Consider the following 24,541-nt stretch of genomic DNA (forward strand, 5'->3'; position numbering starts at 1 on the left):
TATGCGATCTGTTGGGCACCAACAAGGTTTGTACTTCGCCTTATCACCCCCAGACTGATGGTATGGTGGAATGCCTACACAGGACCCTGACTTCTATGTTGTGTTAGCAGGTCAATGAGGCCCAGTCTGACTGGGACCTGCACGCTCCGGGTGTTCGTGCTGCCTATAGATCGGCCCCACACGCTTCTACCGGGTTCTCCCCATTTTTTCTCATGTACGGGAGGGAGCAGGACCCCCGATTGAGATTTAATTGGGCTCGGTGCCAACCAACAAAAAGATGCCTAGCCCCATGCACCTTAACTTGACACGGTTGTCCGAAGCACGGGAATTTTCCCGAGGGAATTCCGCCTTGCGGCAGGCTGCTAACGAACGGCTTGTGGGGCTCCGAAAATCGGTAACTAAATGGACATCGGGTGATAAAGCTTGGCTTCACTGCCCCCAAGTTCTGGTGGGTACGTCCCCCAAATTGTATAAACCATGGCATGGCCCGGTCGAAGTTGTAGAGGTTAGGAGTCCACAGTGTGCAAATCCAGTCCGGGTGCCGGCTTTGGTTCGTTTATCCGTCGCGACTGAAACCGTTTGTTCTGTCGGGCGAAATCCCTTCATCTGATGTGTCCGGCGCACTGGGGCATGCATCCGCGGAGGTTGTGCCTCAAGGGATTTCTGATTATGCGCCCACAGGATCCCAGCACATAGCACCCTTCGAGCCGTAGGTCGCACCGACCGGAGGTGGATTGAGGAGTATACTGCAGCCGTCACCCACTCCTTCTCCTCTTGCTAGACTTCTGTCTACTTCCCGGGAGGGGCCGTACCCATTAGGCCATCTTCAAGTTGTCCCCGGGACCTCCAGGGAGCCCACACCCACCCCGCCTGGGGGTCCGGCGACAAGGACCCGTTCAAAGACCGTTCCCTTTAAATGACTCTCCCCCATTGGGCAAATTGCCCCTACGCCGTCTGTTGGTGGTCACACACGCGAGCCAGATGGGTTATTGGATGATCCTGGCTCTTCTTGTGCTCACGGGTGGTGACACGCATATGCTTTGTCTGGAGGTTTGGTCGGCCATTGTACATTGTTCACATTTTTCTTCTTTTTTCCCCTTCTCCCTTTCTAGGTGATTTTACATATTGTTTTTTCGTATTTATTGTTCATTCCACGGTTCTTGTTATTGTTGTTGTTCTATTTAAAACTTTTGGAGGCTTGTTTCTGTTGATTTACAGCCCTTTGCTAATACACTGCAGGATGAAGGCCTCCCCACATAGTGTCAACTTGTGGTGGTCATTTGACGGTTATTCACCATGCTAGGCAATACGGGCTGGTAAAAAAAAAGGAACCAGGACTAGTTCATATATCACTCCTAATCAAACTCAGACCACCAGGTTTATAGCACAGTGCGCTTGCCACTGTGCCACCACTCCACCCCACTAAGAAACTAAACAAATGTATATATATTTTTTTTAATCTACAGTAAAGTAGTGAAAATGATTTTTCTTCCAACTATGTATATTTATTTGAAGAACATTCCTGACCACCTGTGTCAGTAGCAGCAGGATGAGCAAGGCGCTGGTGGTTCATTTAGTCTCGTGAAAGTAACATTCCTCTAATCCTAAAGGGCCCCCTTTGTCTGCCTTGAGGGCCCGGGGCACGGCGCCCCTGCGAGGAGGACGCCTTCCCTCGCGCCGCCACTGCCAACGCCGCTACAACCGCTTCTGAGAAACCCCCAGATCGCGCTTCTCCACAAAGAGCCCAGCGTAGCCATCGTGAGCGGTGAAAGGGCCCACCTGCCGTGAAAGCACGATTCACCGCTCCCCGCACACACCTCTCAGCGATTCAATGAATTTTCATGATTTGGTAGTTGTAAATCGATTAAGAATCGATTATTTTTCTTGTTTTTATTGCATTGTTCACAGGGTTTAATTTTCTCACTGGTAAACTGAAAGTAGTACGTTACCGGTAACTACAGCCATACCTTGAGGTGTCCTTGATGTCGTTTGCTGAGTGCAGAAATGTTTCCTGGCTTACCTACATGGATAGATCCAGCGGAATCAAGCTCTAGTTATTTGTATTGTTTCTTCTCTTTCATTCACGCAGTTTTGTTTGCTCATTTTGCCTAAATGTAACATTTTCAAACACGGCCAGCCACACTTTCGTCCCCATGGCTTGTGTGTCAAGGACCACAAAGCCTATCAAGTCTATGTAGGGGTGGCCTGGCTGAGACTATGATTGAAGTTGCCAGAGTCCGATTAAATCACTTGGCTGGTAATTCCAGTAGGCAGCTCACAGTTGGGCTTTTGCAGCCGGGTTTAACATCCCCCTCGACCCAAGTGTGACTCCAGGCCCATCACCAGGCCCATTCACCAGGCTCATCACCAGGCCCATCATCAGCCCTGTGATCAAATCCATCACTCGGACCCATACCAGTAACCACCGAAATACATGGCTGGGAACGGGGCCCGGGTTGGTTGGCAGCGCAGCGCCGGGCACCGACCACCCCACCCAATCACGACCGCAAAATCACGAGGACCGCACCACACAGACAATTACAGCCAGAGGACGCATTCTCCGGATATCTCGACCCACGCGCGCAGCCACAGAGGCGGTCTGCACCGTGTCGGATGAAGCTATCGCTGGCATTTAGGTTGGGCAGGATTAGTTGAAGCACATATCGGCAGCTGAATATCAATTGGAGCTATTTGCGTCTCCATTATAATGTGACAAAGAAAAGTCAGGGTGACCCAAAGAAGCTGTTCATTGCTCATCTATGTCAGGTCCTAAGCGACATTACTATGACGGACAGCAGTCTATCTGTAAGGAGGCAAACACCGATGGCTTCCAATATAATTTCTTAACTGCAACAGTAATAATGTGACAGATGCCTTCGTACTGTATGCAGGAGCAAACCATTGAGGTCAGCATGTGAGCACTGCCCACGATATTCTCCCGACGAGTCTTGTAAAGCATCATATAATATATGTTTGTATCGTTGTCGGTTATTTTTATATTATTGGGGGTTGCAATTCGATTCAAGAATCCATCATTTTAAACAAATTTTAACCCTCTCATTCGTAATGTTTCTTGTTTGTTCTGTCTTAATTCATTTCATTAGCCTCATTGTAACATTAGCTACGTGGCCTTCTGGGAGTGCATCTTATCAGCCGCATTGGTTCAATACATACAAGAAACTGGGCTAAATTTGACACGGTGGTGTATCATTAACAGTCAGGTTTTCTTGAAACTATGATGGTGAAATGCCCAATGTTTATAGGTAAAGACTCTTTCTGTAAGTAATGGGTCCTTTGCGAACAGAGTTTGGCCTTTTTATGGTACAAAGCGAGGCTTTACACGACAAATGTTGATGATGATGATGATAGTGTAACTTGGTCTACGCCAATGGCTATAATTACAGGTTTTCAGTCGTGTAGCTAAAGTTCCCACGGACAAATACTCGTGTGAATTTCAACCAGACTAACACGGGTATCTCTGCCATCAGCAGACCAAACTCCCTGCAAGCATTCCAGCTTTATTGACTTACTATTAATTAACATGCATTTATTGACTTATTTACTAAGGAATGTTTATGCAGAGGTAGCTCTCAGCCTCAAACAACCACAGGCCAGGCCGACCGTCCCGGACTTCAACAGGGGCGCAGAGGCCACACACAGCCATACACACTTTCTACGCCGGCTGAGAGGTTAAGGGTCAGATCATTTTCCCCAAAAGCCCCAATAGCGGCTGGCTGTCTTTCTCACACAAACAACGCTGCATTCCCATCCAAGTGAGGATATTAGTCACCCTAACGCACACGCTGAGCTAACATTGGCAACAACAAAAAATCGCAATGCAAATGAATAAATTGAGATAATGGGTTATTCCCAGTTCAATTGACATTTTTGGTCAGCATTTTTTCCCCCAAATTTGTTTTCCTCCGCACTTGTTTTCGCCTCGTGACACGAACTCAGCCGCTACAAAACTGCTCTCTCCCAAGGCACACATAAGCCTCCCCTTTCTCTCAGCCAGCGCTGATAAGCTGGGAAAGACCAAAAGATAAACAAACTATTTTTTTTTGTTCAGCACTACCAACTTTTACTCTCAGAACACAGATTTTTTTTTTCTCTCTGAGTGTTCCTGCTGGAAAAAAAAGCAGCCGGTCTGAAATTACATTCCAAGTGCACACAATCCTAGAAGTACATTTTTCCCAGAATAAAAAAAATGGACGAGGAATTAATCTAATCCTTTAACCAATTGAGCTTTACATATGGTTGCAATAACTTTGTTGTTAGTTTAGGACGAAGAATAGAAATCCAACAGCAATTTAATTGAATTTTTTCGGAACAATGACGTCCGTTTTAAAAGCCCTAACGGAGATTTCACGCGCACTGTTAATTGATTTTCCCAAAATGAGAAAGTTGTGCTTTTGGGAGTCCCATCTATTTCCTACTACCGTCGCTGCAATATGAAGATATAACATATTTAAATAACTTCAGGCCGATTAAAATGAACCATATTTAAGATGTTTTTCAAAGCGTAAAATTAACAAGGAAGAAATGTTATTCATATGCTTAATATTCTGTTAATCTTTTCAACATGCATTCGTGCTCCGATTACGGTATGCTATTTGCGATAATAAGGGTACCTTCTGAGTCACAAAACGTGATGAGATCACACGTGACACCATGGGGGTAAACCCGTATTGCGTGCAATGTCCCGGTCCTGGCTGAAAAGGCTTACTCCTTTCACGCTGGTATTTATCCCCAAGTGTTTGATGACCCTTTGATTCATATGCCCAGTTTTCTATAGGGTTACATCACTCATAGCAACAAAACATGAAACTAAAATGTAACTTTAATTGGTTTATCTTTAAGAGTTTTCATTTCCCCACGTTGCAGACAAAAGAACGGAGAGAGAGATAATTAATGAATGCCTTTAGCCTTAGTTGGAAAGAGTAAAAAACAAGGGCAGTAAGTCCATTCTCAAAAAAACCTCCGACAGTGTTTATCTGCATCGAGGGTACTGAGGCATTGCTCCTAATTTCCACATTATTATGGCAGCAACCCGCCAAGTGGTACCTATTTTATTCAGGAAAAAGAGATGATGGGCTGAGTTGACTTCAAATAAGGTTTAAAATTTGTATCTCACGAAAGGTTGTGAAAAACTTAAATACTCGACATGAATTCACGAACGTCATTCAATTATGATGATGTTGAATGGAAAATAGTAACATGTTATAGGATGACATTGAGTTTTGATATGCAGTGAAGAACTTTGTGAGATGCAGAGTGAATTATTGTGCTTTTCGGGTATGAGTGCACTGAACAGTTCTTCAACTAGGTGTTCCACTGAAGATGTTCACCACATTTTCAATGTGGGGTGACCTTGAGTCTCCCTGTGTGCATAAGGTATCCATAGCTTCCATGTGATTTTCATGTGATATTAGATTATAAAATATTATAACTAAAGCATCCATCACCTAAAACAAAACTCAAACTATAGAAAGGCTATCACGACTCGAAACAAACATACTGCTCTGAACCAATACTACAGAAACATGCATGTGTACCTTAAAATAAGCCAATAAATTATTCCGGGAGCAAGTTGCTGATAATTACCAAAACTTCAAACAAAAAGAGAGAGGCCGCTTGGTTGAGCGTGGGCCGACTGAATTGGCGCCGAGTCTGGGAGCGTTGGGGTGGGGGCCACGATCGGGCGACCACGGAGCAGTGGCTCCACATGGGATGGACGGGCGCCCATTCCCCCCCCCCCCCGTTCCTGGCCTCCACAGGAAATGGCCGGGATTTTTCTGTGCTTAGAGCAGCACGGTGAAACGGCGCGGTGAGACGACGTGGTGAGACGACGTGGTGAAACGGCGCGGTGAAACGGCGCGGTGAAACGGCGCGGTGAAACGGCGCGGTGAAACGGCGCGGTGAGACGACGCGGTGAGACGACGTGGTGAAACGGCGCGGTGAAACGGCGCGGTGAAACGGCGCGGTGAAACGGCGCGGTGAGACGACGTGGTGAGACGACGTGGTGAAACGGCGCGGTGAAACGGTGCGGTGAAACGGCGCGGTGAAACGGCGCGGTGAAACGGCGCGGTGAAACGGCGCGGTGAGACGACGCGGTGAGACGACGTGGTGAAAGGGCGCGGTGAAACGGCGCGGTGAAACGGCGCGGTGAAACGGCGCGGTGAAACGGCGCGGTGAAACGGCGCGGTGAAACGGCGCGGTGAGACGGCGCGGTGAGACGGCGCGGTGAGACGACGCCGTGAAACGGCGCGGTGAAACGGCGCGGTGAAACGGCGCGGTGAAACGGAGCGGTGAGACGACGCGGTGAGACGACGCCGTGAAACGGCGCGGTGAAACGGCGCGGTGAAACGGCGCGGTGAGACGACGTGGTGAGACGACGCGGTGAGACGACGCGGTGAAACGGCGTGGTGAAACGGCGCGGTGAGACGACGTGGTGAGACGACGCGGTGAAACGGCGCGGTGAGACGCTGTGGTGGCTTCTTCGCCGCGCGCCTCCCGCTTAGGCAGGCCAAAGCCTTTCACAGCATCCACACTTCAAATCCATCGGCCGTTAAGCACGGATGTACGCGCGCTTGCAAATTAGCGGCTTTTTCCAATATCAGGAAAGGCAATACATGCCGGGTGGTTCAGGGGTAAGACAGCTGAGCAAGGCACCACTGTGATCCTAATGTTTGAACTTGGGTTGAACCTGCTCGTGATTACATTGGGTTCTCAATTCGAGTGGACAGATGGTCTCAGTCTGTTCACCAATGACTACATCTAAGTTCCAGCTCTCAGGACTGCATTTTTTGATTTTCACTCCCATGTACCAAACACTGCCCCAAGTGTGACTAAACAATATCATCTGAAGCCATCGCAAATGTTGTTCTGTAATATCTCCTTCCGTGGGTCAGTCTCTAACACACGGGTTTAAACGCTGTTCTGCAAGAATTCTAAAATAATAATCCGTCTCATGACATGGTGACGACAGCAAGATTGGCATAACAGTGGGGAAAGACGAAAAAAGAAAATATTCTCTCAATATAATTCGCATTTTACAGACCAAAAATAGTTGTTTCTTTGTACAATGCAAATACTCATTGTTACCAAAACTCATTGGTTTCGGGAACACGGGGTAAACTTAAACCGCGGCCGAGTTTGATTAAAATGCAGCTGCGATGCTTATCCCGCCAAGCTCTCTTTCGCTCCAGACAAGCCTGTCTCGACATAATTGAATTACATAGTTCAGACAACAATGAAAAACTGGCTTTCGCGTTACGAGGTTTCCTTCAGGTCAGCAGTACCTGAAGGCGACAAACAACAGGGGACACAATACACCGAAGTGGCAACTCTCCCACGTACACAAGGCTCCCCACTGACCCTTACCCCTCTTCTGACGACCGCCGCCGTACGCTGCTCATTGGGCCCAGGCTCCAGTTGCACCGGCTCCTCCACGATGCGGAGGGCACCGTCGTTTGTGTTGCTCTCGGCATCCGAATCGCCGCTGCTCCACACCACCACCGCCGCCGCCGCCGGCGGAGGAGGAGACTGAGCAGGGAGACGAGGGCCGCCACCGACAACATCTGATTCCCGTGCGCTTTTGATTCCGCCGGGGCATTCGGCACCCCCACAATGTGCACCAGCCAGGGCAGCGTCCGTCATGAAGTCGTCAGAGTAGTCGGTCATTTCGGGCAGGGGTCTCTCCTTTCTAACGGTGGCTTCTGATTTGGTGGGAGCTGGGGGGGAGCCAGAGCCGTCGTCGAGAGGGCGAGGAGTGGCCGCCGCCTTACTGCGGTCATTGCGCCTTCTCTTGCGTGCCACCACACCTGTGTGGACGATCTCGGCCTCATCGCTCAGCTCCGCAAGGCTCAGGGCCTCCGCGATGTGATCACCTTCATCCATGCCAGCCTCGTGGTGCCTGCCGAAAATGCGTTCCGGGCCCTCGCTCCTCGCCTCCTCAGGGATAGTGTCCAAACAGAAGAGCTGGCTCACAGTGGGTGCCAGGGACGAGACTGGCTCATCCGTTTGCAGCAAAGCACCACTGGCCTCACCCTGAGCCCCCGAATCAATAGAGGTTTCCGTCATACACGCCGAAGGTGTCGGACTGGTGACGTCAAATTCAGCTGTGACGTCTGGGTCCTTCTCAGTGTCGATGGAAGGCAGAATGACTCCACCCGTGCTGACGGGCAGGCTACAGCTATCGTTGTCCCCTTCCTCGTCTGGGCTTGTCGTCCCAGCCACACTTTTGGCGATCAACTCGGAAGCCTGTCCATCTGTTGTGATCAAATCCGCGCCTTCGGATGGGAGGTCAGGGCCTCTATGGTTACCGTGTAGCTCATGCCGCCCGTTGGCAGTCACAGCCACATTGTCAGCGTTTCCCGCTAAATCCGGCACCTCGTCGACGGGAATTGCAGCGTCGTCTGGCTGATCATGACATTTTTGCCAGCTGGGATGGCCGCTCTGCCGTGATGTCGTGGAGGCACTGAGAGAACAGTAGTTGCCCTTGAGTGGGGCCTCTCCGCCAGGGCCCATGGGGGCTTCACCTCCTGCCGACGCCACCGAAACCACCGCCGTGCCTCTGTCGTTCAGCAAATCCTCGCCGCCATGGAAATCCAGGGGCCATGCAGCATTGGGAAGGCGTCCAGACCGAGCAGCCGGCGTATCGACGCGCGCCCGCGTGAACTCCGCTCCGTTGGTGGGCCCAACAACATCACTGCCGCTCAAGATGGCCGCGACCTTGGCGAGGTCGGCGCGTGCCGCCCCGCCCGCGTAGCCCCGACAGCAAGGTGCATCGTGGGAGCTGAACATGTGGTCACCGGGCCTCATGGCACGGGCTGCACGCCTGATGGAAGTGACGGGACGGCTCTGCTCACTCCTCTTAGCCATGAGCGGCCATCGCAATGGTCGCACCGATGCCTTCTCCTCTTCCTCCTCTCCCCGGCAGAAGCTGCCCTCCCTCCCTCCCTCCTCCTCCTCCTCGTGCGAGTCTCTATAGCAATCCGCGAGCGAGCATCTGCAAAAGATTTTACAGAAACAGCCACTGGAAAAGTAGCAAACGTTGCATAAAAAAATACATTTGAATATGAGCTGTGTTTTACGATGACATGCCACAATGAGTATTGCAAGTCGTGAGAAAACTGATTTATGCAGCAGTGGAGAATTACTTTAACATTTCTTTTTTTCCATTCTGTAAACAACTTTACGTCTGTAATACATACAAATTATAATGAAACATTGACTTTTTAACTCCAACCTTAAAAGATATAATTTACGTGTAATCTATATTTCACACATATTAATATGCATATTTACATGTATTACACTGTTTGGCCAAAATGTTAATTGTCCCAAATATAATCCGTGAAATCAGTTGCATTATTTCCCAAAGAGGGGCTGGGTAATGGATTACTCATGGACAACGCAATGAACCATAAGTAAAAGATAACTTTTCACATAAACCACCTTATCTTCTGCCGTGGACAGTCTCACTTCAATAGCAACACTGATGTTGTCACTTACGAAAATGACAACAAAAACAAATTAATCTCCTGAAAGTTGAGATATGCACACTAAATCCCAACGTCGAGACTCCCATCCGCCAGAGTTATTTTGTAAATGCCATTGCAAAATGCCTGCCTTCGAAAAGCCCCCATTTCCCTACGTTTAAGTGCATCAACTCTTTTTTTTGGACAGGATACAGTTTGCATGAATTGAGCGCATGGAGGCTCCCTGCACATAAAATTTCCAAGAACCCAGGTGCTCGTCTCTTTACTCGCCCCCATATTGAATGTTTTCCGGCACCGCAAAGAAAATGTATTTCCTTTCGTTTGGCAGGTCAATCCCTTGCACGAGCAAACAACAACACCCTGTCCCAAAATCCTTAGCACCGCAAAAGGCATTAGAGACTCGGTATTGCCAAAAAAATAAATGCTTGTCGCCGTTTTTTCCTCTTTCTCATTTTGTTTGTCCAAATTCCCTGTGTCCGCCCGTGTCCGGGAACACATCAGCGATACTCACAAAGGCGGGGGGGGGGGTAGAAGGGGGATGGAAGTGGGGGGGGTGCAGTTGCCGACCGGAATGAAGCGGAGCGCCGATGCGGGATGAGGAGTGTGGGAAAACATCGGCGGAAGAGGAGAATGCAGGGGCGAGTGGCCTCACGGGGGAACACTGTGGGGGCCCTCGGCAGAAAAACCAAAAACTCCCATCCAGAAAGGCTCATCAATCCCAGATGTGCGTGGGGCAGTGCTAGGGGGGTGGGGTTAAAGAGAGGGGAGGTGGAGTGGGGGGGGTGGATGAGTGGCGAGGGCCCAGAGAGGAGCGCTGGGGGACGATCGCTGGAGTTGAATCGTGGTACGTGCACGGGTGGCCGCGTGGCCACGCGGTCGTGGCACGCTCGCCCCCGAGGCCCTCCGCGTGGGCGTCGATGGTTGGGTTCTCACTGCCATGCAGTTCAAGTTCTGCGGGTGTAACCAATCTGATCGAACGCTACTTTGAGAATTCAGTAATGTTATTTGCAAGAGCAGAGTACTTGGATGCAGGTATTGAAATATACATCGTATATTTTCTTGGTTCTTTTGGTAAAGTCACGTAGAAGGAAAATAATAACATAATAAAAATAAAACATAATAAAATAATTCTCACGACGTTTCGGCCACAACGCAGACTCTGCCTTCTCGACAGACCTGTTCTCCACCTGAAGACGGCTGCTTGCGTTGTGGCCGAAACGTCGTGAGAATTATTTTATTATGTTTTATTTTTATTATTTTCCTTCTACGTGACTTTACCGAAAGAACCAAGAAGATGAATCCCTGCAGTCACGAAAGCTTTAAATTAAAAAAATACATCGTATACTTTAAATACGACACGCAACTGAATAATCATCGACCATCCTCCATTGATTGTTAGGCGAAGGACTCCTCAAGCCATCGCCCTTCCACACAGTCTCGTGACTAGCCTGTTGCGTAGGCATGTCGAACGTGAGCGTTGTACGAACGGACTTCAACACGCCGGTCAGTGCAGGTTTGAAGGGAGCACGTTTAGACTCGCCTCTTGCCGAGCATCCGACTGCCGTAGGGGCGCCTCTACCCGGTATCGAGGCGTAAAAAGCTCCCGGGCTTCTTCTTCACCGCCTCAAGGCATATTCTTAGGTTTTTTTTTCTTTCGGTAAAGTCACGTAGGTAAAACATTAAAAATTAATAAAAGTAAAATAAATAAAAAAATCACGACGTTTCGGAGGCAACACAAGCTTCCGTCTTCAGGTGGAACCGTCACAGCCACGACAGCTGTATCAAGTAAATGAGAGATTACAAGAGATTACGCCTCAAGGCAGTTGCCCCCACTGAGGACGACCCAACGAAATAAAACACAAAAATTAACAAACTGTCTCCATGTAGCCACAATCCCCGTGGAAATAAAAAGCAGTTGACAACCCTCTGCGTGCCTCCCAGCTGGTTAAATAAAGGGCTGCGCTTGATAGAATCGTGCATCTGAAATGCATTTGGGTATCAGCGTTTGGCAGCAGGAGGAGAGTGAGCAGGCAGAGAGAGAGAGTAAAAATGTTTCTGGGGGAGTGAGTGGGAGGCAGGGTTTGAATATCGGGAGTTGGAGAAGAGAGCGGAGCTCTGGTCTGAACAAAAAAATATATAAAAAATGAAACTTTAAAAAAACCCGTCATGTGAGCGCAGGCCGGTGTGACGCACGTGTGAGCTGGGGTTTTTTTGGCTTTTTTTGTGCCACCGCTGCCTGCGTGGACATCTGCACGTGGACCATTACCTCACTCGTGCCAGACGCTGCACAGCAAAGCCACGCTCGTTGCTTTAATGAGCGACTACTGCGCGTACGTGGATGGTGGGTGTATTACACGTAGGACTTGCTCGTTTGGGCAAAGCGTGGTACGGATGCTGAATCTTGTATCATCACTGAGGACGGACGAGAGAGAGAGGACCCCTGGCAAAGGAACAGTGAGATTGCCTCCATGCTTTGGTTTTGCTTTTCATTTGTAATGTTTTTCTCGAAACATTCTTAAACTAACTCAAAACAAGGTCGATCAAAAATGTTAAATAAGCTTTAAGAGAGTCGTTGCCAAGTTGGGGCCATTTAAAGCTCTTGTGCAGTACCCACAATGCCCAGGGGATTCCGATCCCTCTCTCAACACAAATAATTGCATTCGTTCAAAATGTGGTGGTAATTTTGTGATTTTTTTTTTAACAACACAAAGTCATCCCTCTATCTAATCATTTCCAACAGTTTTTCTTTCATGCTATCTCTTTATGTCATACGTTCTCTTCGCTGTAATAATTCAGCGTCAGCTTATCGCTAACTTTTACAGGCTGGCACTTGAGCCAGGTGGTTTCAGCTAAGCTCAGGATAACGACGGCAAATGAACGATCGTGTGTTTGAAGGAGGTCCCGCGTCTTCAAAGACACCGATCTCCATCAGCAGATTCCACGCTTGCACGAACTCACAATCTGCTGCGTTATTAATTTCACCTTCACCGCACGTCGCTGCGTGGGGAGAGTCACAGCCCCGTTGGCGAGAGAGCCAAGCGGCAGAAGTTGTTTTCGAACGAAGGGCCCTTTCTGCCGTCTCTCACGACCGGCAAAAGCCAAACCCCAGCCAACAACACGTGGAGTTTTCATTTCTCCATTCTTTCCTCCTCCGCATCCGTTTTTTTTCCTTCCTTGCCGTCTCCTTTGCTGGAGGTGGGTGGGGGTTGGGAGGCGAGTGATGGTTCTTCTCTGGTTGGCTTTTTTTTGTTGTCAATGTCTGGTGTCTGGAAAAGCGAGACAGTGTTGATGTCTCGCCGCTCCACTCCGTGGTCGCCTTTTAGCGTTGGAGGCGGCCGCCTCTCGGCGCTGCGGTTGAGGCAGCGGAGACTTGGCGCATTTCACCGCTTTTCGTTGGCCATTGGCATTTCTTTTTTTAACGCTCCCACCTCTTTTTTTTTTGCAATATCTCACGAGGTCAGGCACATTCCGGACGATTTGGTCACATGTGTGTACGGTCACATGTACATTCATGCATATATGACAGTCATGCGTGTATGACTGCTCATGTGTGAATGCCTGCTGGAAAGCAAAGTTAAAGACCTAGTGACATCATTTGAAGGTGTAAGAGTACGCTGTTGTGTCACCAGCATTTTTGCCATTTCATATGTGATACTACCAAATACTCTAGATTTGATCATATTAACCTGTTAATTGAGGTTAATATTATATAACATTCTCACTGAATTAAAGTAACACAAATTTAAGTTTAAGTGAGATATACATAAATGGGGGAGTGGAAGTGCAATGGTTAGGGCTTTGGGCTACTGACCTGGTGGCCTGAGTTTGGTTCCTTTCCAAGCGATATCTGAACAAAGCTGCCCTCCGCTCCTTGCTGCTGTTTCACCAGCCCTGACCACCCAAGTACAATTAACAAAAATCCCTCAATACATTCGCCATTAACACTGTGGCCTTAAAAGAACAAAATATCTAACAGTTTACGTTTCAGGCAATGGCTCTAATTCATAGCACGTGTTTTTGTTAACTGTGCTTGTCCATGACTGGCAATGCAGGATCACCATATAATTGTGCTCAATTTTGATGACCATGGTAAATTATGAGGATATAATCCCCTCGCCCGACACGGGGAGGCCTATCATCCAGCAGTGGATTAATAAGGGGGGGGGGGAGAGCTATGAATTTGCGAGCGATGGTGGCGTGTCGCTATAACAGACACGCCGCGAATTCACGGAGCACCTTCCCTGCGCAGTGCGGCCACGCAACAATCCACGACACGAGCACACAGCGGCGGCGCCGGCCGAGGCCACAGCAAACCACTCCTGGAGCAGCAGCAACAGCAGCCTGGAGCAGCAGCAACAGCAGCCTGGAGGAGCAGCAGCAACAGCGCAATTTGGCTCCGGTCGTTCTTAAGCGCAAAAACGTGGACGGCTCTACTTTATTTCCCCGCGCAGCTGCTGCGGCTATTAAATCGAAATTAACGAGTCTCAGAAGCAAATTATTTTGGAGCAGGATCCGGGATTAAGACACAACCGGTAGGCATCTAATCTTAATTTCGGTAGGCATCTCACACTCCACATCGCCCCTTGGTATTACACATGGAACAGTCCACGGCCAAAAGCAGCTCATGCACACACGAAGGATGTAGTGGAATGTTCCAATCCCTGTGCGGGGGTAGCCGTGACATTTTCATTCTACATCTGCACTTGGGTGCTTGTTACCATGTGCGCCACGGCATACAAACGTATCCAGCGGAGGGCTCTTGGAGGGCCCTGTGGCTCGCTATCCATCTCGAGCTGGCTCAGCGCCACGCATCGCAGCCGCGCGCTGCCTTCACTCCAGAGCCGGCCCTATGGGCACCCCAAAGCAGTGCAGAGCAGAGGTCGCAACCGGGTACCCGATACCCGTACCCTACCCGATACCCGGCCGGGTACGTGTAGTCGTTTTCGACCCTGGTGCGGCCGGGTACGGGTACGGGTAGGCCGTGAGTCACTGGTGAGTAGCCGTTTGTCACTCATTTTGGGTAGGGTACGGGTACGGGTAGGGAACGGCTACCCGTACCCGGCCGGGTACAGATACGGGTACCCATTTGCGACCCTGGTACGGCCGGGTACGGGTAAGGAATCAAAACCCGTTTGCGACCTCTGGTGCAGAGTCTAGCAGCAGAATGCAGTGTTTGGTGGTGAGCACGCACAAGCGCTGGGAGTGGGGAACCTACAACGAGGGTTGCCACCTGTCCTGGTTTTCCAAGGACATTAGTTGTGATTAATTGTTAGTTGTGCAATATTTGTTCTCTGCATTATTGATGTGTGTTTTGTGGCTGTGCTAACGCACAAAATAACCGGGCAACTGGCTAAACGGGGCCATCCATGTATCAAATAAAATAAACTTAAAACTTTACTAAGCCATCTTGTGAAATCTCTAAGTCTACCCGGGACGTTAACAGTCACTGGCATAAAATACACCACTTAAGACGATGCATTTGCATGTGGTTATCCCCTCTTCTAGTATTGTGAAGATATTCGTGCCCATAATATGTCTGGATTCTTTGTGACTCATAGTTGCAACCCTAAACCTATTCCCGTGGCCACGTCATTTCATGGCCACGAGGCCTACTACTTCGAAACGGCCCACAAACGATATTTATCCATCACTGAAAGGAATTTAGTGGAGCTAATCGGGTACTGGGAGTAATTTTTTTGACTGGGCAACAATGGATTTCTATGTTTCGAGGACTCCGTCACATGTTGTCTTTCAAGTGGTTCTAAGTACAACCCATGCGAAGAGTCCTAGCATGATCAAAGTTTTGTGTCGACTAATGTGTGGCCTGTCAATGTTATTTCAACATCCTATTTGGCTCTGCACTACGGCAGGATCAGTCCCATTGACATCTCTGCCCAGGGATTGAGTCTGAAATGAAGCAACGCGAAATTTCTGCCACTCCTCAGAACGGTCGATAATGTCTCAATCATGAAGCACGGCTCCCACCCACCCTCCCTCCCTCCCTTCCGCCTGCCCGCCCAGACTCTCCTCACGACCGGGAATTTCCTACGTTCTGTGACACATCGCCAGTCCGCACGCAAGCGTGCGGGTGCATGCATTTGAAAAAAACGAGTCAGCAATTTCACCATGCCGCCGTGTGACCTAAATCAAACGAGTCTAGGGCGCGAGACACACCATCAAGCAAAGGAGAGGCTCCCTCCCCCCAGCGGAACTGCAGCCAGAGCTCAAACACATTGGCATGAGACGCTGATGAAGTGTCGCATACCATTTCTTGTATTAATGCACCGTCATGTTCAGAGCATGGGCCCGTGACAAATACACCCGGAATGCACCTGCTCTCGTCAAGATCTCTGAAAGCGAAGCAGGCTTTAGTCTTGTTAGTGCTTGGGTGGGCAACCAGTATTCATGGCGTGTTATCATACGGCTACTGCAGAATCGTACTACGTCGAGGGCATTAGAGCAGCAGTGTAGCAAAATCCATTGTTGGTATGTACTTCTATGCTCTCGTGTCTATGCTCCCCGCCTTCAACAACCCCGCTGGCCAATGTGGTGAGGTTTGGTCAAATAACTCCCGTGACACGCATGGTGTGGGAGGCCCTCATCCAGTCGTGGATTGACAAAAATGGCAGAACACGTGCATACGGGTATATTTTGAGATACCTTTATTTACATAGGCCGCAATATTCCTCCTCAGAGTGTACATTTTTGGTTAATCAAGATGTAACGATGCGTCGAGTCATCAATTAACACGAATTATTGTGCTCGCCAGTGTCGGGCTGGCAATTACGAGTTATAAAAAAAAAACTGTTGCAGGTTTAAAAAATAAATATTTTCACAATTTTATTCCAGGAGTTTTATTGGATTCACATCTCTCAATGAAGACATTTCCATTCACAACTCTCACAGCGAGCATTCCACCACCCCGTGTCATAGAACAGCCCCGGAAGATAATGTCACCAGGCTCTAATTCTAGATTTGAATCTTTCGTGACTGCAAGGATTCATATTGTTAGGTTTTTTCGGTAAAGTCACGTAGGTAAAAAAAAAATAACGACGTTTCGGAGGCAACACAAGCTTCCGTCTTCAGGTGGAACAGTCACAGCACGATAGCTGTACCTACGTGACTTTACCGAAGAAACCTAAGAATATGTCACCAGGCTCGTTCTGAAATCACCGAAACAAGCCTCTATATCCAGTCTCGGGACTCACCTTTTATGCCCCGTGGCATCAAGACTCGTTAACCCAAAATGTGTAATACTCCACTCAAGAGCTGAATAAGCCAAAATAAATTGTATACGATTTTGTGTACAGTCTCCTGATAATCAGTCTGAGACCATCAGTTGACTAAAATCCGGATTAGGACTCAAGTTCTAAGAAGTGCCAGGTCAATGCTTTGACACAGTATTAGCCCACTGAGCTACTCAGTTGTAATATGTCTGACTATAAGTCTCATAGGCAGAGATGGCAATCCTGCTGTCATTTGAGTTAAACCAGGAATCCCTCTTCCAGTAAATTTTGGGGCAAAATGCAAAGTGTTTGAATCGCAGAACGTTATGAGGGCTTTCTAAGAATGTCTAATTAGAGGTGATCATATGGCTCAGGGGACAGAGTTGGTGTCACTGAAACCTGGGTTCGAATCAGTATTCGTAGAAATAAACCATATTCTAAAGTATACTGAGTTGATGTTCTCAGCTTGATCACCAATAACTGCACAAAAGCCATCACGTTACATTTTGTTTTCACTTGAGTTGAAAAAAAGTTTCAACTCTGACAATAAAACGTTTGGTTGACTGCCGGATGACCAATCAGCAGGGCTTATGGATACAAGATCACGTGACAAGATCTCAGAAGTGGTTCTGTGTTATCACCATCTGCGGACCGTTCTCAAACAGGACAATGCTCGGCTCTGTAAAAGTTTGGCATAGACATTTCTTTGTCTCATTACACAGATAGCATAACTTAATTGAAAATGAGATAGAAGTCAACAACGAAATAAAAATAAATACAAATATCTAATGCCACAAAATCTAAGCGAAGACACCCTTCAGGTTTTGATGACTCAGAGAAAATACCTAAAGCTGACACGGTCAACCCAAGGCCACCTCATGGAATTTGACGCAAATGCCTGGTGCTCATAGAGCCCAACTGAGCTATCCCTTAAGATTAGTACCATTCAGTATAAATGCCTTGGGCTCAGAGAGCCAAATTAATGTGCCCTCAGGATTCAGTTGAGATGTCTAAGCCTCAAGCATTCCACAGTAAGGCACCTTAATGCAACGCAGACGCAGCCTCAGGCTCGGTGGGAGGTGGGTGGGCAAGTGGGAGAGCGCACTTGTTTTACGCACGATCGTAAACGACACCGACGCAACGTCACCCCAGGCCTCATTTCCCACGACACATGCACGCACCGCTGGAAAAAGGGGGCAAAAAAATCTAACGGGGCTTAAAAAATCAAGCCGTGCGGATTCATACGCTAGGCACGAAAGCTAAAATTTGAGCGGTAAGATAAAACCGAAACCGGCTTTAACGCGCACACTTGCAACTACTACACGGCACACAAGCAATTGCTACACGGGACTTTTTTTAAAAAGGGTTCACAATAATAAAGTTGATGACGCACCCTTGCATTGCGTGCATGAGGCCAGAATAAATGTTTCAGCAGAAGGGTTTGGCGTGTTTTTTTCTCTCTGTGCTGCACCGGTTGCGAGGAGCCAACATTTTTCAGGCCGAGCGGCTGACGTCAGACGGGAAAGGAGGGATGTGGATGCCAGGGGGGCGAGCCCGGAGTCCAGGATGGGGCTCATGATGGCTTCCATCTGCACATAGGTTAGGGGTTAATCGAGATGCCGAATTTCCACATCGAATTTGGAAGCATTTGCACCGGAATTTTTCTCAAATCCGATCGATTCTACCGCGTGATTTTTATGGCCGTAAGCGCTCGACAAATGAGCAATTGAAATAGAAAAACAGACAAAGACACAGACGTGTAAATATCCACATGCAAAAAAAGCACAAAGATTCCCATACAACCTTATAGAGTGTTTGGGCAATTTCTGTTAGCAAGCATCTATTCAGACCACACATTTAATACTTTGAATGTCTTTTCTGTTCAGGAAAATTATTTCACAAGCACACATACAACTGCACACAGGAGGAGCACTTACAAAGTTGTGTGGTAAGATAAATAATCGCTCACTAATGCGCGAATTACATTGCACTGTGTGCATTTAATGCCACATCAATGCGTGGATATATGGGATCTGACCTGATTCTTCCCTCGGCCTACTCAGCCTTAAATGGGTGACCTCAAATCATAATCATCAGCCGTCGAAAGACAAAGGTGGCCAGGCGCATGTGATCCTGGTCAAGCCACCTCTCCATGTGCTGTGCCACTCGTCACAGCGGCTTGGTAACAAATAGCGCCTGCCAGGTCATAGGGCTATAATAAGAGAGATCTCTGGTGATTGAATATTAAACAAATAATGTGCTAAATTATTTAGAGCCTTAGCCAATTCACTGCTGGATAAAGCCTCATCCACGCGGTTTTGGTCAGTGTGGATTAGTGAAGGTGGTGGGGCACAAAACCAGCTCGGATATCACTGGCCATCGACGTTTTCCACAGCCTGGAATGAAACTCAGGTCACGGGGTTTATAGCGCAGTGGATTAACCACTGGGCCACTCCATCCCAAAACGTTGTGTGCATGTACTGATCCACAAAATAAACATCTTGTGAGTGAGTGGACTGTACATAAGCAGCTTCTGTATCTGCTGCTGCTGCACAAAACAGACAAGCGAGTGTATTATTGTGCCTCCGTCGCCGATGCATGTGATTGACGTGATGGCGATATTTAAAACAAGCGGCGAGTGCTGCCAGGGAGCACGCAGTCTCATCTCCATTTAGGGCACGTGCTGGCACAAGCCGAATGGAATCCAGCGGGCATGGCCACCCTCCCCGCGTCTACACGTAACCCCGGCTGCCGAAAATCACGAGTCCCGATGCTCCGACACGCACATCTTGTGACACCAATTACCCCGTCCAAGTCAATGCTCGTTTTTGTGGAAGCCTAACGGGCTGAGGACACACACAAACACACGCGCACACAGAGAGTCCTTCTACTCGGAATGCATTTATTCGGCACGGCAGCAAATTCCGGACGCCCACCTCCGCCCCACCACTGGACGGGCAAGACGGGGGAGCTGCGTTTTTCAGTCCTTTTCAGGAACCGGGCCGGCGCGCTGAAGCCTGCTCCGTCCTCAGCCGCTCAGAGAAATGCGTTGCAGATGCGCGACGCGGCAACGGCCGGGAGTCGCGGCGCGATCAGGGGCCGAGAGGCCCAAGCCTCGTTTGTCATCCCTGACAGCTCCGGCTGCGCAGAACGCAAAACAACGCGGCCGGGGACGCGAGGCTCCCTCGCGCCACATTCCTCCGGCTCCTCCGCCGAGCACCACTGGCTCACGGCGGCGGTGGCAGTGGAGCCTCGCGCGGTGAATTTGGGGAGAGACAAACTTTGCTCGCACGTACGTAGGCGAGAGTTGAGAACCGGTCGGCGAACCGTCGGGCGTATTGAGAGGCTGCAGTCCAGTCAGTGACTTGGCAAGATGATAAATGTGAGAAAATTATGCGATCACCTCCCAGGATGATTTGCTGGTGGAGAAGAGTTGCAGAAATGTTAACGGCTCAAGGGGCAGGTGGGGGATAGGGAGGGTGTGAAGGTGCTGATCCAGGCTCATAAACCTCAAGACATTCGCTACGGCAAAAGCTCATTGACCTTGACCCTCCCAGCCCCCCAAAAAAAAAATTTACCAGAACACGCTCCCCAAAAACTGCAACTCGGCAGACCACGGCCCCTCTTGTTGAGCTGCCACTGGTTTTCAGGACATTCCGGCTCCCTCGTGCATTCCGCCACCGCAGAGTGAGCGACTTTTGTTTTTCTCAAGTGCCAGTGAAGTCAACCAGTTCGTTGGTCCCATGGCCGACGCGTCATCAGCGAGACAGAGAGAGGGAGAGCAAGCGACAGGCGCGTGTCATCGCCCCCGATGTCAGCTGTTTGCCGGCACTCGCCCCCCCCTCCACCCCCCCCCCCCCGAGCCCTTCCAACCTCGCTCTCAACTCACCCCCATGGACATCGGCCGCACTGCTGGAACGCGAGGCCAATGACGGCGGAGCGTGACCACGGCGTGGCCCCGCGCTGGCGGCTGCTGTTCGCAAGCCCCACTCTAAATTAGCCCCTCGTCAAGTGACATCTGCTCGTCATGGTCCCGGAAAAAAACATCCTCGTGAGAGGCACGTACGCCAGCAAAGCGATTTGAAAAACAAATGGTCTCACAGTTTGGTTTTCGGGCTCATTTAGAGCCGGAGGAGACTATGAGGAATGGTTGAGAGATTAATGCTTTCTGCCCGTACCTGCGTTCCCCGTCTGTTTCCCACATATGCAGATTGGATTGCTGCGTGCAATGTGCGGGTTTTACTGCCGTTGTGTGATTTATTGCAACAGAAGAGCATTTTACTCTTGGAGACAATCCAAAGGCACTGCTCAGAAGCCACTCGCCGAATTAATTTCTAGTACGGACATCAGTATTCACTTTTGTGTCAATGGCCAAGACTCGGGTTATTTTGGAAGAGAAATCCCCCGCTCCTATGTGCAAGATCAAATAACTGCCAAGATCAACTGAGACTCGTCGTCAACCTCATATTCATCATCATCACTCCACGACACGTAAAATTAGCACCACGTGGTGTGGCTGCGTCCTATGGATATACTGACTTGCCATGGGAATGTTGAATTGTCACCAATCACTTGGGATTGCACAAATATATGCACGTGGCCTCGCATTCATTTCAATGTGAGAACAATTTGCCTTTACGACTCTTGGATTACAAAGTATTTTTGAGAGAAACGGTAAATCGGATCGCTTTTTAGCACCACCTACAGGGGAGAGTAAAACTCTACGCAATTCGTGAATTCATTACAATTCACGACAAGCCAGTCTGATGAGTGTGCATTACCTTGCGTGTGTACCGGACGCGGCATTAAAGTAAAAGCCATTCTTGTTGCTATTTATCAAACGTGTTGGCAGTCGGCACAGCTGAGAGGCATGGCCTCAGTGAGGGGGGTAAGGCCGAGGCTACACAGGGTCATGCGCCATTCCCCTAATAATACCCAGCGGGCAAAGACGACCACAGACCCCCTGGCCAGCTCCTACCACTTGGCCAGTTGCCCCCCCCCGCCCCCCCCCCCTTTCTGGTCGTTGGTGGGGGGGGGCATTCAGACGCACGATGTATAAATATAAAAGTTAATTTGCTCTCAGCCGGGTGGCACCGTGGCAGCGCGCCCGCCTCACTTGTCGCAGGGTCATAAGTTCAAATCTCGGACGTGGGATGACTCAACCCATCCATTGTCCATCCACGGTTGATCAAATTGATTATCGCCTTGTGCTAACTATCACGGTGATTCCATTGTAGAGAATCTGCTTCGTGTGAGAGGAATGTGGAATTTCCAACACTGGCTCAGGAATGACGGTGAACACGAGGACAGTACTGCCCAATGCTCGTTTGAGTTTGGAGACACTGACCTCATTACGCAAGAAAGACTGACTGTAAAGATGGATTGTCATAGCCATCGCATGCCGCTCTGAAATACTCCACAATGTTCCAGTGGTCGGGTCTATAAATCACGTAAAAGCAATAATGCACATTTGCTCAAAATAAGATGCCTTGTTGATCACTTTATGTAATAAGATGTGAATCTGTTGTGTACCGTCACACAAGAGCCCATAACACATAAATCAAAGACCTGCTTTGTCTCTTGGACCCAGGGCTGCATCCTTGGGATAACGGTCTCATGCTGTGGAATGTTTTTGCCAATGGAAGCAAAATCAGACGTATGTGTGTGCGCTCCGTAGTAGATAGACCCCTGTTGATGTCGATAGTGTAGTGCGTTCTCCATCACGCCATCACTTTGCCACTCAGTGGACTCTTCGTGGAATACCAAGCGCCTGCCATCCACGCTCGCTGCTGCATTTCCATCGTTTCACCAACTAGTGAAGACGGCTGCTCGGCTAGCATCAAGCAGTCCCACTCGCACGGGGTGCACGGGGACGAGGGCAGAGTCTCCTATAACTCAAAGCGACTCCTGCAGCCGACAGGAACAAGTCATGTCGGACATCCTAGATGTATGACGACATGGGCCAGAAGCCTTATGTCCGATCGCCGCATAAGATACGGACGAGTTGGAGCCAGGGGTTGAGAGGAACATGGAGCCACCGGCAGAACAAGCGCTCGGCTGCCGCTGCTTCTCTAACGCGTCCCAGATGCATCTCACCGTGGATATCGGTCACACCGAACAATCATGGACTGACCAATGGCATATGGCACTAACAGAGGTGAGGGGGAAAATAACCATGATTAATTCATATTTATAGCCTTTTTAGGAATCTACTGCTGGCTGGACGAAGGCCTGCCAACGATATGACCGTCATGGGAGTTGTTTGACCATACTTCACCACAATCCTCAGTGATGGCTGATGAAGAAAGCCCATGAACGGTTTCCGATTTCACTCATCACTGAAATTAGCCGTGGCTGGTAATTGAACTTAGGTCACCGGATTCATTGTGCAGTACGCAAACCACTGTGCCATAACTCCAACCCAAGGAACAATTACATATTCCAATAAATCAATACCATCTGACCGTTATATAACAGTTCTTTCTTGATTTGAAGCTTTCGTGACTGCAGGAATCCATACTCTTTGGTTATTTCGGTAAAGTCACCTCAAGCCTAAATAACCTCTTGTTGCAGCAGCTCTTTCTCCTGCCTCAGCAGTTCTCCTGCTGTGTTTGTCTCACCTGATGACGATTGCTTCTGTTGCGATCGAAACGTCGTGATCTATACATTTTCTATCTACGTGACTTTACCCAAAGAACCAAAGAGTACAACAGTTCTGTAAGGCGATGCCGCAGGCAAGTTATAATATTTGCGAATACACTTTAGAATTGAGAACTAGGCAGACCGTTCAGTGCCTACCTTCATGTAGATTAGCAGCGGAGTCCGGTCCGTCACGCAGCTCGCTCCAAAGAGCGGAGAAGCGCGTTCCCCGTCTGCTGCAAGCCACGCGCCGGCACCGCGTTCTCTCCTCCACAGCAGAGGTGAAACGGTACCAGGTCTGGAGAGTCAAAGCACTCTGTCTGATGTGATACGAATGTGTTTCCCTTCTCAGTCACGGCGCGAGGGAGACCTTCTCCTCCAGTCCTCCTCGACGACCAAGTGAGCGAGGTCTTCGTCTCCTCCGCAACGAAGCGAGTCCGTGCCGGCGCCGGCGAGAGGGCGGTGCGCTGGAAACCCAAACCACCTCGGCCACCACGTGTCCACTGCAGGCTCGGCGGCAAGCTCCCAAAAAACTCCCGTCCGTTACCTCCCCGTGGATAATTTCATACAGGCCGCCACCGCCACGAGCCCCATCGTGGGAGCACGCCCTCCTCCTGCTGCTCCTCGCTCGCTGGTTCGCCTCCGCCCACTCGGCATGCGTCCTCCCCACGCAATCCCCCCACCACCACCACCGCCGCCGCCACCAACACCACCGCTGCCACTTTCCTCGGCGCCTCCAAAGTCCAGAGATGCCCCCCTCCCCTCCTCGCTCGCCGATCCCAAAACAGCCGCTCCACCCAGCGCACTCCCCACCCGCGTACGGGCGCCCAGCACGGTCGCGCGCCGCCGCAGCTAAATGCTGTTTTTTGTTAGGGCGCTCAATAAAGCATCGTTTGTGCCACGCCAAGGAGGGCGAGGGGAAAATAAATAAAAACGGGCCCGAAAAGTTTTGAACGGGGGCCTCTGAGGCGAGGTGGAAAAATGCCGGGCGCTTGATTTATATTTATATCGCGCGCCTAAATACCGCGCCGTAATAAAACACGCGCACCGAGCAAACTCAGGTAGCGGCTCGCCCATTAAGCGCATAGCGGTGCGCAGGTGATACACATTACCCATGGTGCTCGGGGATTCTTGCAATTAATGCCCGGCGCTACCCGGGGGCCTTTTTTTTTG

At 49.5% G+C, this 24,541-nt stretch overlaps 1 protein-coding gene across 3 annotated transcripts in view; it reads right to left on the reverse strand.

Annotated features, from left to right (window-relative positions):
- Positions 1 to 24,003, reverse strand: part of LOC144936152 (rho GTPase-activating protein 7-like) — a 152,389-nt gene extending 128,386 nt beyond the window's left edge. For 2 of the 3 annotated variants that reach the window (XM_078863058.1, XM_078863056.1), the window contains exons 1-2: positions 23,528 to 24,003; positions 7,384 to 9,010 (exon numbers count right to left, since the gene is read on the reverse strand). In XM_078863058.1, the coding sequence (XP_078719184.1) occupies positions 7,384 to 8,883 (1,500 nt within the window). In that variant the 5' untranslated portion in view covers positions 8,884 to 9,010; positions 23,528 to 24,003. Of the gene's footprint in view, positions 1 to 7,383; positions 9,079 to 23,527 lie in introns of those variants that run through there. The other variant, XM_078863057.1, reaches the window with a different exon arrangement.
- Between the last annotated feature and the right edge of the window lie 538 nt (positions 24,004 to 24,541).

This window comes from Lampetra fluviatilis, chromosome 15, assembly GCF_964198595.1.
Source record: "Lampetra fluviatilis chromosome 15, kcLamFluv1.1, whole genome shotgun sequence".
Taxonomy (NCBI): domain Eukaryota; kingdom Metazoa; phylum Chordata; class Hyperoartia; order Petromyzontiformes; family Petromyzontidae; genus Lampetra; species Lampetra fluviatilis.